This window comes from Aquarana catesbeiana, linkage group LG03 (assembly GCF_042186555.1).
Source record: "Aquarana catesbeiana isolate 2022-GZ linkage group LG03, ASM4218655v1, whole genome shotgun sequence".
Lineage (NCBI taxonomy): Eukaryota > Metazoa > Chordata > Amphibia > Anura > Ranidae > Aquarana > Aquarana catesbeiana.
The window spans coordinates 734,147,715-734,159,740 of NC_133326.1; the positions used below are offsets into that span (position 1 = coordinate 734,147,715).

Genomic DNA, 12,026 nt, shown 5'->3' on the forward strand with positions numbered 1-12,026 from the left:
CATCCATAAAAAGAAAGAACGCACCGGTGAGCTCAGCAACACCAAAAGACCCGGAAGACCACGGAAAACAATTGTGGTAGATGATCGAGGAATTCTTTCCCTAGTGAAAAAAATACCCTTCACAACAGCTGGCCAGATCAAGAACACTCTCCAGGAGGTAGGTGTATGTGTGTCAAAGTCAACAATCAAGAGAAGACTTCACCAGAGTGCATACAGAGGGTTCACCACAAGATGTAAACCACTGGTGAGCCTCAAAAACAGGAAGGCCAGATTAGAGTTTGCCAAACAACATCTAAAAAAGCCTTCACATTTCTGGAACAACATCCTATGGACAGATGAGCCCAAGATCAACTTGTACCAGAGTGATGGGAAGAGAGCAGTATGGAGAAGGAAAGGAACTGCTCATGATCCAAAGCATACCACCTCATCAGTGAAGCATGGTGGTGGTAGTGTCATGGCGTGGGCATGTATGGCTGCCAATGGAACTGGTTCTCTTGTATTTATTGATGATGTGACTGCTGACAAAAGCAGCAGGATAAATTCTGAAGTGTTTCGGGCAGTATTATCTGCTCATATTCAGCAAAATGCTTCAGAACTCATTGGACGGCGCTTCACAGTGCAGATGGACAATGACCCGAAGCATACTGAGAAAGCAACCAAAGAGTTTTTTAAGGGAAAAAAGTGGAATATTATGCAATGACCAAGTCAATCACCTGACCTGAATCCGATTGAGCATGCATTTCACTTGCTGAAGACAAAACTGAAGAGAAAATGCCCCAAGAACAAGCAGGAACTGAAGACAGTTGCAGTAGAGGCCTGGCAGAGCATCATCAGGGATGAAACCCAGCGTCTGGTGATGTCTATGCGTTGCAGACTTCAGGCTGTAATTGACTGCAAAGTATTTGCAACCAAGTATTAAAAAGTGAAAGTTTGATGGATGATTGTTAATCTGTCCCATTACTTTTGGTCCCTTAAAAAGTGTGAGGCACATATACAAAAACTGTTGTAATCCCTACACCGTTCACCTGATTTGGATGTAAATACCCTCAAATTAAAGCTGAAAGTCTGTTTCATTTCAAATCCATTGTGGTAGTGTATAGAGCCAAAAAGATTAGAATTGTGTCGATGTCCCAATATTTATGGACCTAACTGTATGTACATGCAAAAAAACTACTTTGTGGTCGGCCACTTATGATTGGTGATGTGCAGTGACACCTCCCTTACAGAATAGATATAAAGATAGCTGTGCAACGCCAGAAGGGAGACTCCCTAAACCTAAAAGTGTTAATATTTACACATTTTAAAGAAACAACACAAATATACATCATGAAGCCCCACCTAGGGCGTAACATGTAAGGTTGAGACATCATCACGCCTGTCAGATACACTAGGAGTGCCGCTGCTATACTGTTATGAAGGAGAGGAGGGTTGCCGGCCGCTCTGTGCATTCTTACATGGATATATTGTGATTCTATGTGAGTATATATTACATGTTATTATTAATAAACTATTAATGACCCGAGTATCCCAGCTATTGTGACACATACAAATAAAACAGATCTGGGGGGGCGTGGCCTGCCACGGACCGAGATGGCAGCATGGGAACGGAGCTCTGCTTCCTAGGGACAGATAACGGCACAAAACGGCTTTCCAGGGGGCCCTTTCAACCCACCAACAAAGTGATCTGCACCCCATCTGCCTGGGAACCATGCAGAGGAAAAGGAAAGACCACAGGAAACCTCAGAGGCTGATGGAATTCTCTAGCAGAAATAGTGGATCTCCAACTAGCCCACAGTCCTATCCTAACACACCTCAGTCAGCTAGCACTGCCAAAGCCAAATTCGGGATGGATGGCTCTGGATGCAGCCCAGCTGCCAGCCCTAGCACTGATTCTGGGGAAGACACCAGAGAACTGCCTGACAGTATAGAGGTATTCCCCACCACAAATCAGACTGTAATGGACACGGTTTTAAAGGGTATGCTCTTGTCATTGCGGAGCTCACTCCAGACCGACAAGATGTCCTGTATGCAGAAATTCAATAAGGAGATTCAGGTAGTTGAATCCAGAGTGGATCATATTTAAACTAAGATGGGGGAGTTTGCAGCAACTGTTAACGACCTAGTAGATCCTCATGATGGGAGGGAGGAAGAAAACAAAAATGGCAGACATGGAAGACAGAGCCAGAAGGAATAATTTAAAATTCAGAGGAATTCCTGAATATGTCTTCCATGTCACTCTATTCAAAGAAATCCTCCCTGAGCTTACAGAGCAGGATATCACTATAGACAGGATCCATCACCTACCTAAACCAGCATATCTCCCTGAACGGATACCAAGAGATGTTATATTGCATTTACACTTTTACTACACCAAAGAGAAATGAATGACAGCAAGGAGCACATTCCTCCACAATACCAAAACCTGCAATTTTCTGCAGACCTATTGGCAACACACTCTCCAAAAGAGGAAAAGTATTACCACTATTACTAAAGCCCTCAGGAATTACAGGATCAATGACAGGTGGGGATATCCCAAAAAAATCACTATTACCAAAGAAGGGAACACCTTTATCATATACTCACTAGAAAAAGGCCTAACCCTACTCCAAGGAGTGGCAGATCAACCCAGAACCTGATGGCAAACTCCAAATCTTCCAGGAATGTTCCACATGTAAAACCGGAATGGAAACAGGTCACAGCAAGAAATTCCAAAAAACACTAATGACCCTGGAGAGCAGAAATTAAAACCTCAAATCCCTGGGAGAGAGGCCTCTCTCCTACACAAACTTACCCCTCAGAGTTTAACTGAGCAGCAGTGTGCTGCATTCGGGTACAAACTACCCTTATCTGGTTTTGAACGTTAATACACAATGTTTATACCTCTCTGGGTAACTGGAGATCTCTTAATACGGCAATTTTATCTTTTTTATATCATTTTTTAAAATGCCAAGTATCACCTTATACAAGAAAATCCACTATGAGATAGATACTTCAACATAAAGACCTCTCCCAGAGGACCTCTCATCCCACTATGGCACTAAAAGGGCTACATACTGTGAGTACTAAAGATACACAGCTTTTACACAGGTTCCACAACAAAACCACTTCCAAACTTGACCACAGGAAGGAGCTCTGTACATATAGACAACTTTGCAGCGACACAGAATATCAAATTAGCATACCTTCATTGTCCACATGGGGGTGACATTTCTCCCTATTATTATTATTATTAATATTATTATACAGGATTTATATAGCACCAACAGTTTGCACAGCGCTTTACAACATGAGGGCAGACAGTACACTTACAATACAAATCAATACAGGAGGGATCAGAGGGCCCTGCTCGTTAGAGCTTACAATCTAGAAGGGAGGGTCAAGTGGAAACAAAAAGGTAATAACTGTGGGGGATGAGCTGATGGAGAAAATGAAAATACAGTTGTTAGGTGTGGGTAGGGTAGGCTTCTCTGAAGAGAAGGGTTTTCAGGGATCGTCTAAAAGTTAATAGAGTAGGAGATAAGTGGACAGATTGGGGTAGGGCATTCAATAGGATTGGGGAGGCTCTGGAAAAGTCCTGGAGGCGAGCATGGGAGGAGGTGATGAGGGAGCTAGAGAGCAGGAGATCGTGAGAGGAACGAAGAAAATGAGTAGGTTGGTATTTAGAGCCTAGGCTAGTGATGTAGCTGGGGGCTAAATTGTAGATGGCTTTGTACGTAGTTTTTAGTATTTTGAATTTAATTCTTTGGCCGAGAGGATTGACAGAGAGGGGTAGCAGAGACAGAGCGATTGGTAAGGTGGATGAGTCAGGCAGCAGCATTCATGATGGATTGAATAGGTGATAGACTATGTGGAGGTAAGCCAATAAGATGGGAATTGCAGTAGTCAAGGTGAGAGATGACCAGCGAGTGAATTAAGAGCTTTGTGGTGTCATTGGTTAGAAAAGGGCACATTTTGGAGATGTTGCGGAGGTTGAGGTGGCAGGATTTGGACAGTGATTGGATGTGGTGCTTAAAAGAGAGTTCAGAGTCCAGGACTACACCTAGAACCTTGGCATGTGGGGATGGGCTTATAGTTGTGCCATCGATTTTGACAGAGAGATCAGGGGAAGGGGCATATGGGGAGGAAAAGTTATAAGTTCGGTTTTGGATAGATTGAGTTTAACCACTTGCCGCCCGCCCTATTACATATTGACGGCGGAAAAGTGGTTTGATAATCCTGATCGGACATCATATGACGTGATCAGGATTATCTGCTATTGCGCGCCCCCGGGGGTGCGCAGCACGGCGATCGGGGATGAAACTTGTCCCTCGGACACAGCGCTTCCCCGATCAGGGTAAACAGCCAATGAAATAACCATATAAATGATATATTGCTCACACAGGCCATGGGCATATGTGGAATTGCACCCCAAAATATATTCAGCTGCTTCTTCTGAGTACGGGGATACCACATGTGTTGGACTTTTTGGGAGCCTAGCCGCGTATGGGGCCCCCAAACCAATCACTGCCTTCAGGATATCTAAGGGCGTAAATTTTTGATTTTACTCCTCACTACCTATCACAGTTTTGAAGGCCATAAAATGCCCAGATGGCATAACCCCCCCCCCCCAAATGACCCCATTTTGGAAAGTAGACACCCCAAGCTATTTGCTTTGAGGCATGTTGAGTCCAAGGAATATTTTATATTTTGACACAAGTTGTGGGAAAGTGACAATTTTTTTTTTTTTGCACAAAGTTGTCACTAAATGATATATTGCTCACACAGGCCATAGGCATATGTGGAATTGCACCCCAAAATACATTTAGCTGCTTCTCCTGAGTATGGGGATACCACATGTGTGGGACTTTTTAGGAGCCTAGCCGCATACGGGGCACCGAAATCCAATCACCGCCTTCAGGATTTCTAAGGGTGTAAATTTTTGATTTTACTCTTCACTGCCTATCACAGTTTCGGATGCCATGGAATGCCCAGGTGGCACAACCCCCCCAAATGACCCCATTTTGGAAAGTAGACACCCCAAGCTATTTGCTGAGAGGCATGGTGAGTATTTTGCAGCTCTCATTTGTTTTTGAAAATGAAGAAAGACAAGAAAAAATTTTTTTTTTCTTTTTTCAATTTTCAAAACTTTGTGACAAAAAGTGAGGTCTGCAAAATACTCACTATACCTCTGAGCAAATTGCTTGGGGTGTCTACTTTCCAAAATGGGGTCATTTTGGGGTTTTTTTGCCACCTGGGCATTCCATGGCCTCCGAAACTGTGATAGGCAGTGAAGAGTGAAATAAAAAATTTACGCCCTTAGAAAGCCTGAAGGCGGTGCTTGGTTTTCGGGGTCCCGTGCGCGGCTAGGCTCCCAAAAAGTCCCACACATGTGGTATCCCCCTACTCAGGAGAAGCAACAGAATGTATTTTGGGGTGTAATTTCACATATTCCCATGGCATGTTTGAGCAAAATTATCATTTAATGACAACTTTGTGCAAAAAAAAAAAAAAATTGTCTCTTTCCCGCAACTTGTGTCACAATATAAAATATTCCATGGACTTGACATGCCTCTCAGCAAATAGCTTGGGGTGTCTACTTTCCAAAATGGGGTCATTTGGGGGGGTTTGAACTGTCCTGGCATTTTATGCACAACATTTAGAAGCTTATGTCACACATCACCCACTCTTCTAACCACTTGAAGACAAAGCCCTTTCTGACACTTTTTGATTACATGAAAAAAAAAAAAAAATTTTTTGCAAGAAAATTACTTTGAACCCCCAAACATTATATTTTTTTTAAAGCAAATGCCCTACAGATTAAAATGGTGGGTGTTTCATTTTTTTTTCACACAGTATTTGCGCAGCGATTTTTCAAACGCATTTTTGGGGGAAAAAACACTTTTTTAAATTTTAATGCACTAAAACACACTATATTGCCCAAATGTTTGATGAAATAAAAAAGATAATCTTAGGCCAAGTACATGGATACCAAACATGACATGCTTTAAAATTGCGCACAAACGTGTAGTGGCAACAAAATTAATACATTTTTAAAAGCCTTTAAAAGCCTTTACAGGTTACCACTTTAGATTTACAGAGGAGGTCTACTGCTAAAATTACTGCCCTCGATCTGTCCTTCGCGGTGATACCTCACATGCATGGTGCAATTGCTGTTTACATTTGACGCCAGACCGACGCTTATGACGCCAGACCGACGCCCCCTCTGATGCCCCCGTTATTTAAGAACCGCCCCGCCCCCCCGTTATTTAAGAACCGTCAGAAGAGGAGAAGCGTCACACAGCGGGAGCCTCCCTCCGTGCCATCATGGATGTGGAGCAGCCCGAAAAGAAGATGAAGAGAAGAAGTTGAAGAGAAGAAGATGAAGAGAAGAGCGGGAGCCTCCCTCCATGCCATGAATGCGGAGCAGCCCGAGGAGAAGAAGGGAAGAAGATGCCGTGGAGGAGATGGTGGACGAGAACACCGGAGGAGGAACCAGAAGAACCAGAAGAAGAAGAAGATAAAGGAAGATAGAAGACAGAAGAAAGAAGAAAGAAGAAGCATTTAAATAAAGGAATTGTCAAAAACTGTCTCTTGTCATTTTTAACATTTTTGACAGTTTTTTTGTGAAATGGTAGGGTACCCCCTTACCATTTCACACAGGGGGGAGGGCCGGGATCTGGGGGTCCCCTTGTTAAAGGGGGCTTGCAGATTCCGATAAGCCCCCAGCCCGTAGACCCCCACAACCACCAGCCAGGGTTGTGGGGATGAGGCCCTTGTCCTCATCAACATGGGGACAAGGTGTTTTGGGGGGCTACCCCAAAGCACCCTCCCAATGTTGAGGGCATGTGGCCTGGTATGGTTCAGGAGGGGGGCGCTCTCTCTCGTCCCCCCTCTTTTCCTGCAGCCTGCCAGGTTGCGTGCTTGGATAAGGGTCTGGTTTGTATCTTTGGGGGGACCCCACGCCGTTTTTAAAAAAAAAATTGGCGCAGGGTTCCCCTTAATTTTCATACCAGACCTGAAGGGCCTGGTATGGAATTTAGGGGGACCCCCCCACGTAATTTTTTTTTTTTTTTAATTTTGGTTCGGGGTTCCCCTGTGGGGAATTCCCATGCCATTTTTATCAATGAACTTTTATGTGTATTGTTGGACCAGCAATGCATTAATAGCCGCGAGTAGTTTTAAATTACTTTTTTTCCTTTGAAATGTCATTTTGCTGTCAGACTGTTCTAAACACGGGAAACATGCGCCCCTTTACAGGCATACTATTAACACCCCCCAGGTACGAAATTTATAGGGATATTACACTTTTATTGTTTCACTTTAAGCATTATTAAAATCACTGCTCCCGAAAAAGCGGCCGTTTTTAAAACTTTATTTTGCATTGATCCATGTCCCCTGGGGCAGGACCCAGGTCTCCAAACACTTTTTATGACAATAACTTGCATATAAGCCTTTAAAATTAGCACTTTTGATTTCTCCCATAGACTTTTAAAGGGTGTTCCTCTGCATTCGAATTTCCTGCGAACACCCCAAATTGTTCGCTGTTCGGCGAACTTGCAAACAGCCCATGTTCGAGTCGAACATGAGTTCGACTCGAACTCGAAGCTCATCCCTACTCCTGAATCAATTAATAACTTTCTAACAAAAGTGTTCCTCCCCCAGCTAACCCCAGCTCAGTTATTCCATCTAAATGCACCCTTCACGAATCAAGAAGTGCTTCAAGCAATTGATATATTGCCACTAAATAAATCCCCAGGCCCAGATGGTTATATTGGGGAATACTACAAGACTTTCAAACAAGTACTATCACCCTACTTGGCCAACATATATAACGCTGCAACTGCCTCCTCATCCTTCCTCCCAGAAATGTTAAAGGCATTAATAATAACCTTATCCAAGCCAGGGAAAGAACCATCTACTCCCCAGAATTGTAGACCTATATCACTCCTTAAAAATTACTTAAAATAATATGCCAAACTAATTGCTTTACAATCAATTGATATTCTCCCTCAGGTTATACATCCAGACCAATCCAGGTTTACTAAGGGATGCCAGACCACTGATGCAACAAGATGCCTAATAAACATTATTTACCATGCAAAAATACACAGCACGCCTTCTTAGCTTCTGGCTTTGGATGCAGAGAAGGCCTTAAACCGGATCCATTGGGGGTACTTATCCAGGGTGTTGGAAGCTTTTGGCTTTACAGGTCCAATACTCTCAGCAATTATGGCCTTATATACAGTACTAAACCTTTTGCCAAGGTCTAAACTTCTGGCGTCCTTTCCACCCCATTTAACATCACGAATAGAACTCGCAAAGGATGCCCACTCTTGCCACTAATCTTTAATTTACTAACGGAACCTATGACGAGTTACATTCACAATCATCCCCACATAAGAGGTTTTAAATTCCACAATTCATCACATACCATCAGCTTGTTTGCTGATTACATCATTGTCATGCTCACAGATGTAGAAACTTTCTTTGGCTTTGGTACACCAGGTATTACAAATATTTAACGGCCTTTCTTACCACAATGTAAATGAAACCAAATCATGCATTCTAGGACTTAATATCCCTCCTACAATACAACACAAACTCTCGGAATTGTATCCATATACATGGAGCGCCACAGGGATAACCTACTTAGGAATTACAGTAACACCAAAAGTAGAAGAGCTGTTCAAGGCAAATTATTCCCCATTCCTAGACAGGTTATGTCCCAAACTCCAGGACCTAGCAAAAACAGAACTCTCCTTGTCGGGTCAGCTGGCAGCCTTTAAGATGATCCTTCTTCCCCAATTCCTGTACTTGTTCAGAACACTCCCTTTGACTGTACCTAACTCTAACTAGCTTTTTAATAATGCCCAATCAATAATATCTATGGCAAGGCAGGAAAGCGAGGTGCGCATTCTCTAGACTAACCACAACTAGGAAAGCAGGAGGAGTGGGACTAGCAATATTTTAGGAATATTACATTGTGTCAATCCTAACGCAACTAAAAACATGGTTTCCTCAAAGTATCAGTACTAGGTGGGAAGAACTTGAAAAGACTCAAATGCAGGGAAACAATCTATACCAATTATTCCATTGCTAGCCAACACAACTCCCTACAATCCACATCACTGACCCCTACCATAAGAGCCTCTCTTTAGGCTTGGAAAATACTCCTGAACACTTCCTTTCGGGATTCCAAACCTTCTTCACTTCCTCTGCCGCTCCTAAGTTTACCCACCATCATACCTGACATAAATGTAACCAGATAGGTGGAAAAAGGGATAAAGGGATTAGAGGACATAATGATAGGCCCAGCTCCCAGAACCTTTAGATCCCTACAGATAGAATATGACCTATTTAATTCAGAATATTACACCTATCTACAGATAAAACACTTTATCCGTTCCAACTTAAATACCACCATAACATCACCATGGAGAGTAACACAATACTATACTAAGCCTAACACCAAGACTAAAGGAATATCATTGTTCTACAATCTGCTTAATAATAAAGATATATTTATCAAAACCTCCCACATACAAGCATGGGAAAAAGACCTAGGCACTAATTATTCCTCTGAACAGTGGCAAAAGGCACTCCATATCACATACGCAGCGACCAAAACCTATGGGAACTAACACAAAAAAATTTTGCTCAGGTGGTATCTAACACCCTACAGGATTGCTAAATTCTCTCCACATACTCCTCATACATTCTGGAGGAACTGCAGGGCAGTGGGTACACTATACCACATACTTTGGTCCTATCCTGCTATCGCCACCTTCTGGACGGGGGTATTTTGTTTACTTACACAAGTTTTGAGCATAAAAAAACCTCTGTCACCAGGCCTCGCACTTTTGTCACTAGATATAGAATCATTACCGTCAGATACCAGAAACCTAGCTGTCCACATTCTTTTAAGTGCAAGACCAGTGTTGGTGAGTAATTGGAGAGATCAGTTAGTCCCATCAATCCAAGAAGTTATAATGACAACCAACACTCACGCTGTGTATGAGATAATGTTCGCCTCAGCACAAAATAGACACCAAAAAGCTAACTAGCTGTGGAAGAGGTGGGTAGAATGGTAAAAATTAACATCTAGGAATCAAATATGATTTTTCTATCAAGAATTACAATAAAGTCAAATACTTTGACTGTATTACACTGTATTGACTGTATTACACTTGGTTACTCAGTTAAGTTTTTCTTTACCTTCATATTTTTTCTTCCCTTTACTAAACATAGCTGAGTCCTGGTTGTTGGTACTAGGACTTATTGTGGATTTGTATAGACAACATGAATAGACCAGCAATGGTGATAAATGTGAGAAAAGTCCTGGACAGCCACACTCAAAATGATAATCGCCTTTATTGATAAAAACAGCAAAAATACATGCCACAGCAAGAAGTACAGGAAATCTGACTTGTTTCAAACACTATAGTTAGGGCTTAATCATAGCTAATGCTAGCTATGATTAAGCCCTAACTATAGTGTGAAATGCATCAGATTTCCTGTACTTCTTGCTGTGGCATGTATTTTTGTTGTTTTTATCAATAAAGGCGATTATCATTTTGAGTGTGGCTGTCCAGGACTTTTCTCACATTTATCACCATTGCTGGTCTATTCATGTTGAGTGCGGCTGTCCAGGACATTTCTCACATTTATCGCTACTAGCATTGCCGGCACCTGAGGCTTCCAGTCTGGAGGAAAGGTTCCTGATTGACCTTCTAGAGCGGTGATTTTTTCTTTTTCCCTTACTTCTGGATTTTGCAGACCAGCAATGGTCTCTTGTGACACTAACGCTGAACATCTAATTCTGTACCCATAACATTACCTATGAAGCTAACCATATCTGAATGTCTTAAATGTCATTTATGCTTTTCCTCTGTATTGACAATATATTGAAAACCAATAAAGAAATATTGAAATGAAAACAGATCTGGTAACAAGTCACCAAGCAGGTATTATCCTCAGAACGGGAAATCTGTCCTCCACGGGGCAGGAGAGCGATGACATGGCGGCTGGTTCTCATTTTATATAATTATTGTAATATATTCGAAATCCACATACCAGAGGAGATCATTTCCTCTACATCACTTCCCCTTTAGGCTCCTCCCACTAGAAGAGCAACCCCTCCCCCGGACATTTCTCCATCATTCTTATAATGTTTTCAGAGCTTCATAAACACAATGAAGACACATCATAAATGTCATAGAAGTGTTACTGAGCATTGCTTCCTTCTACATAATCATCAGACGTGTGAGCGAGTCCTAAGGGGGTCTATTCCATCCTATTTCCTGCTTGTTAGGAATATGGATGGTCATTCCATATGTACATAGCCTGGTCACTGTTCTACTATAAGGGGAACCCCAAATCCCATGGATGAGATTACAAAGAGAAAGATTCCCTGAGAGAGAGGAGAAGACATGAGAAGAGGACAGGTGATGGAAGATTCTACATGGGTGAGGATGGAGGACACCCAGAGATAGAAGGAAACACTGAGAGACGGGAACAATCACAAGACGTCACATTTCCCCATCACTGCAGATCACACATTTCTCTTACCATAATTCCTGAATTTTACTCTCCGGGTTCATCAGAAAGGAAAGAGTATCAGACTTCCTTTTATATCCTGAAGAGGAGGAATCTTCTTCTTCTGCTTTGTCCTCTCCCAGACAATCTTTACTGGAAATAGTACAATACAGAAATCTAAAAGCCAATAATGAGATAATAATTACCACCAAGAACGTATGACCTCTGACACCAAGAATAACAATGTAACACCCAACATTTCCCTTCCACATGGCTGCCTTCCCTCTGGCTCTACAGTCTCATACTGGACCTGATGAGGACTTCTCATTGGTGGCTATGAGTGGTCTTTAAAGTCATACTCCAGACAAAACTTAAAGGAGGCCCCTGATATGTATACGGGGTCTCCGACCTTCCTACACAGGGGTCTCCATTCAGCTTCTGGAAAATCCTGGAACACCACTTTGGTTCCAGATATAAAATGCAGTCCAGACATTCCCATCTCCGCCCACTTC

The 12,026-nt window shown here is 42.4% G+C and overlaps 1 protein-coding gene across 1 annotated transcript in view; it reads right to left on the reverse strand.

Moving 5' to 3' along the window:
• LOC141133844 (NACHT, LRR and PYD domains-containing protein 3-like) overlaps positions 1-12,026 on the reverse strand; it is a 133,767-nt gene that overhangs the window by 83,117 nt on the left and 38,624 nt on the right. The window contains exon 6 of the mRNA XM_073623421.1: positions 11,548-11,691. Coding sequence (XP_073479522.1) covers positions 11,548-11,691 — 144 coding nt within the window. The remainder of the gene's footprint in view (positions 1-11,547; positions 11,692-12,026) is intronic.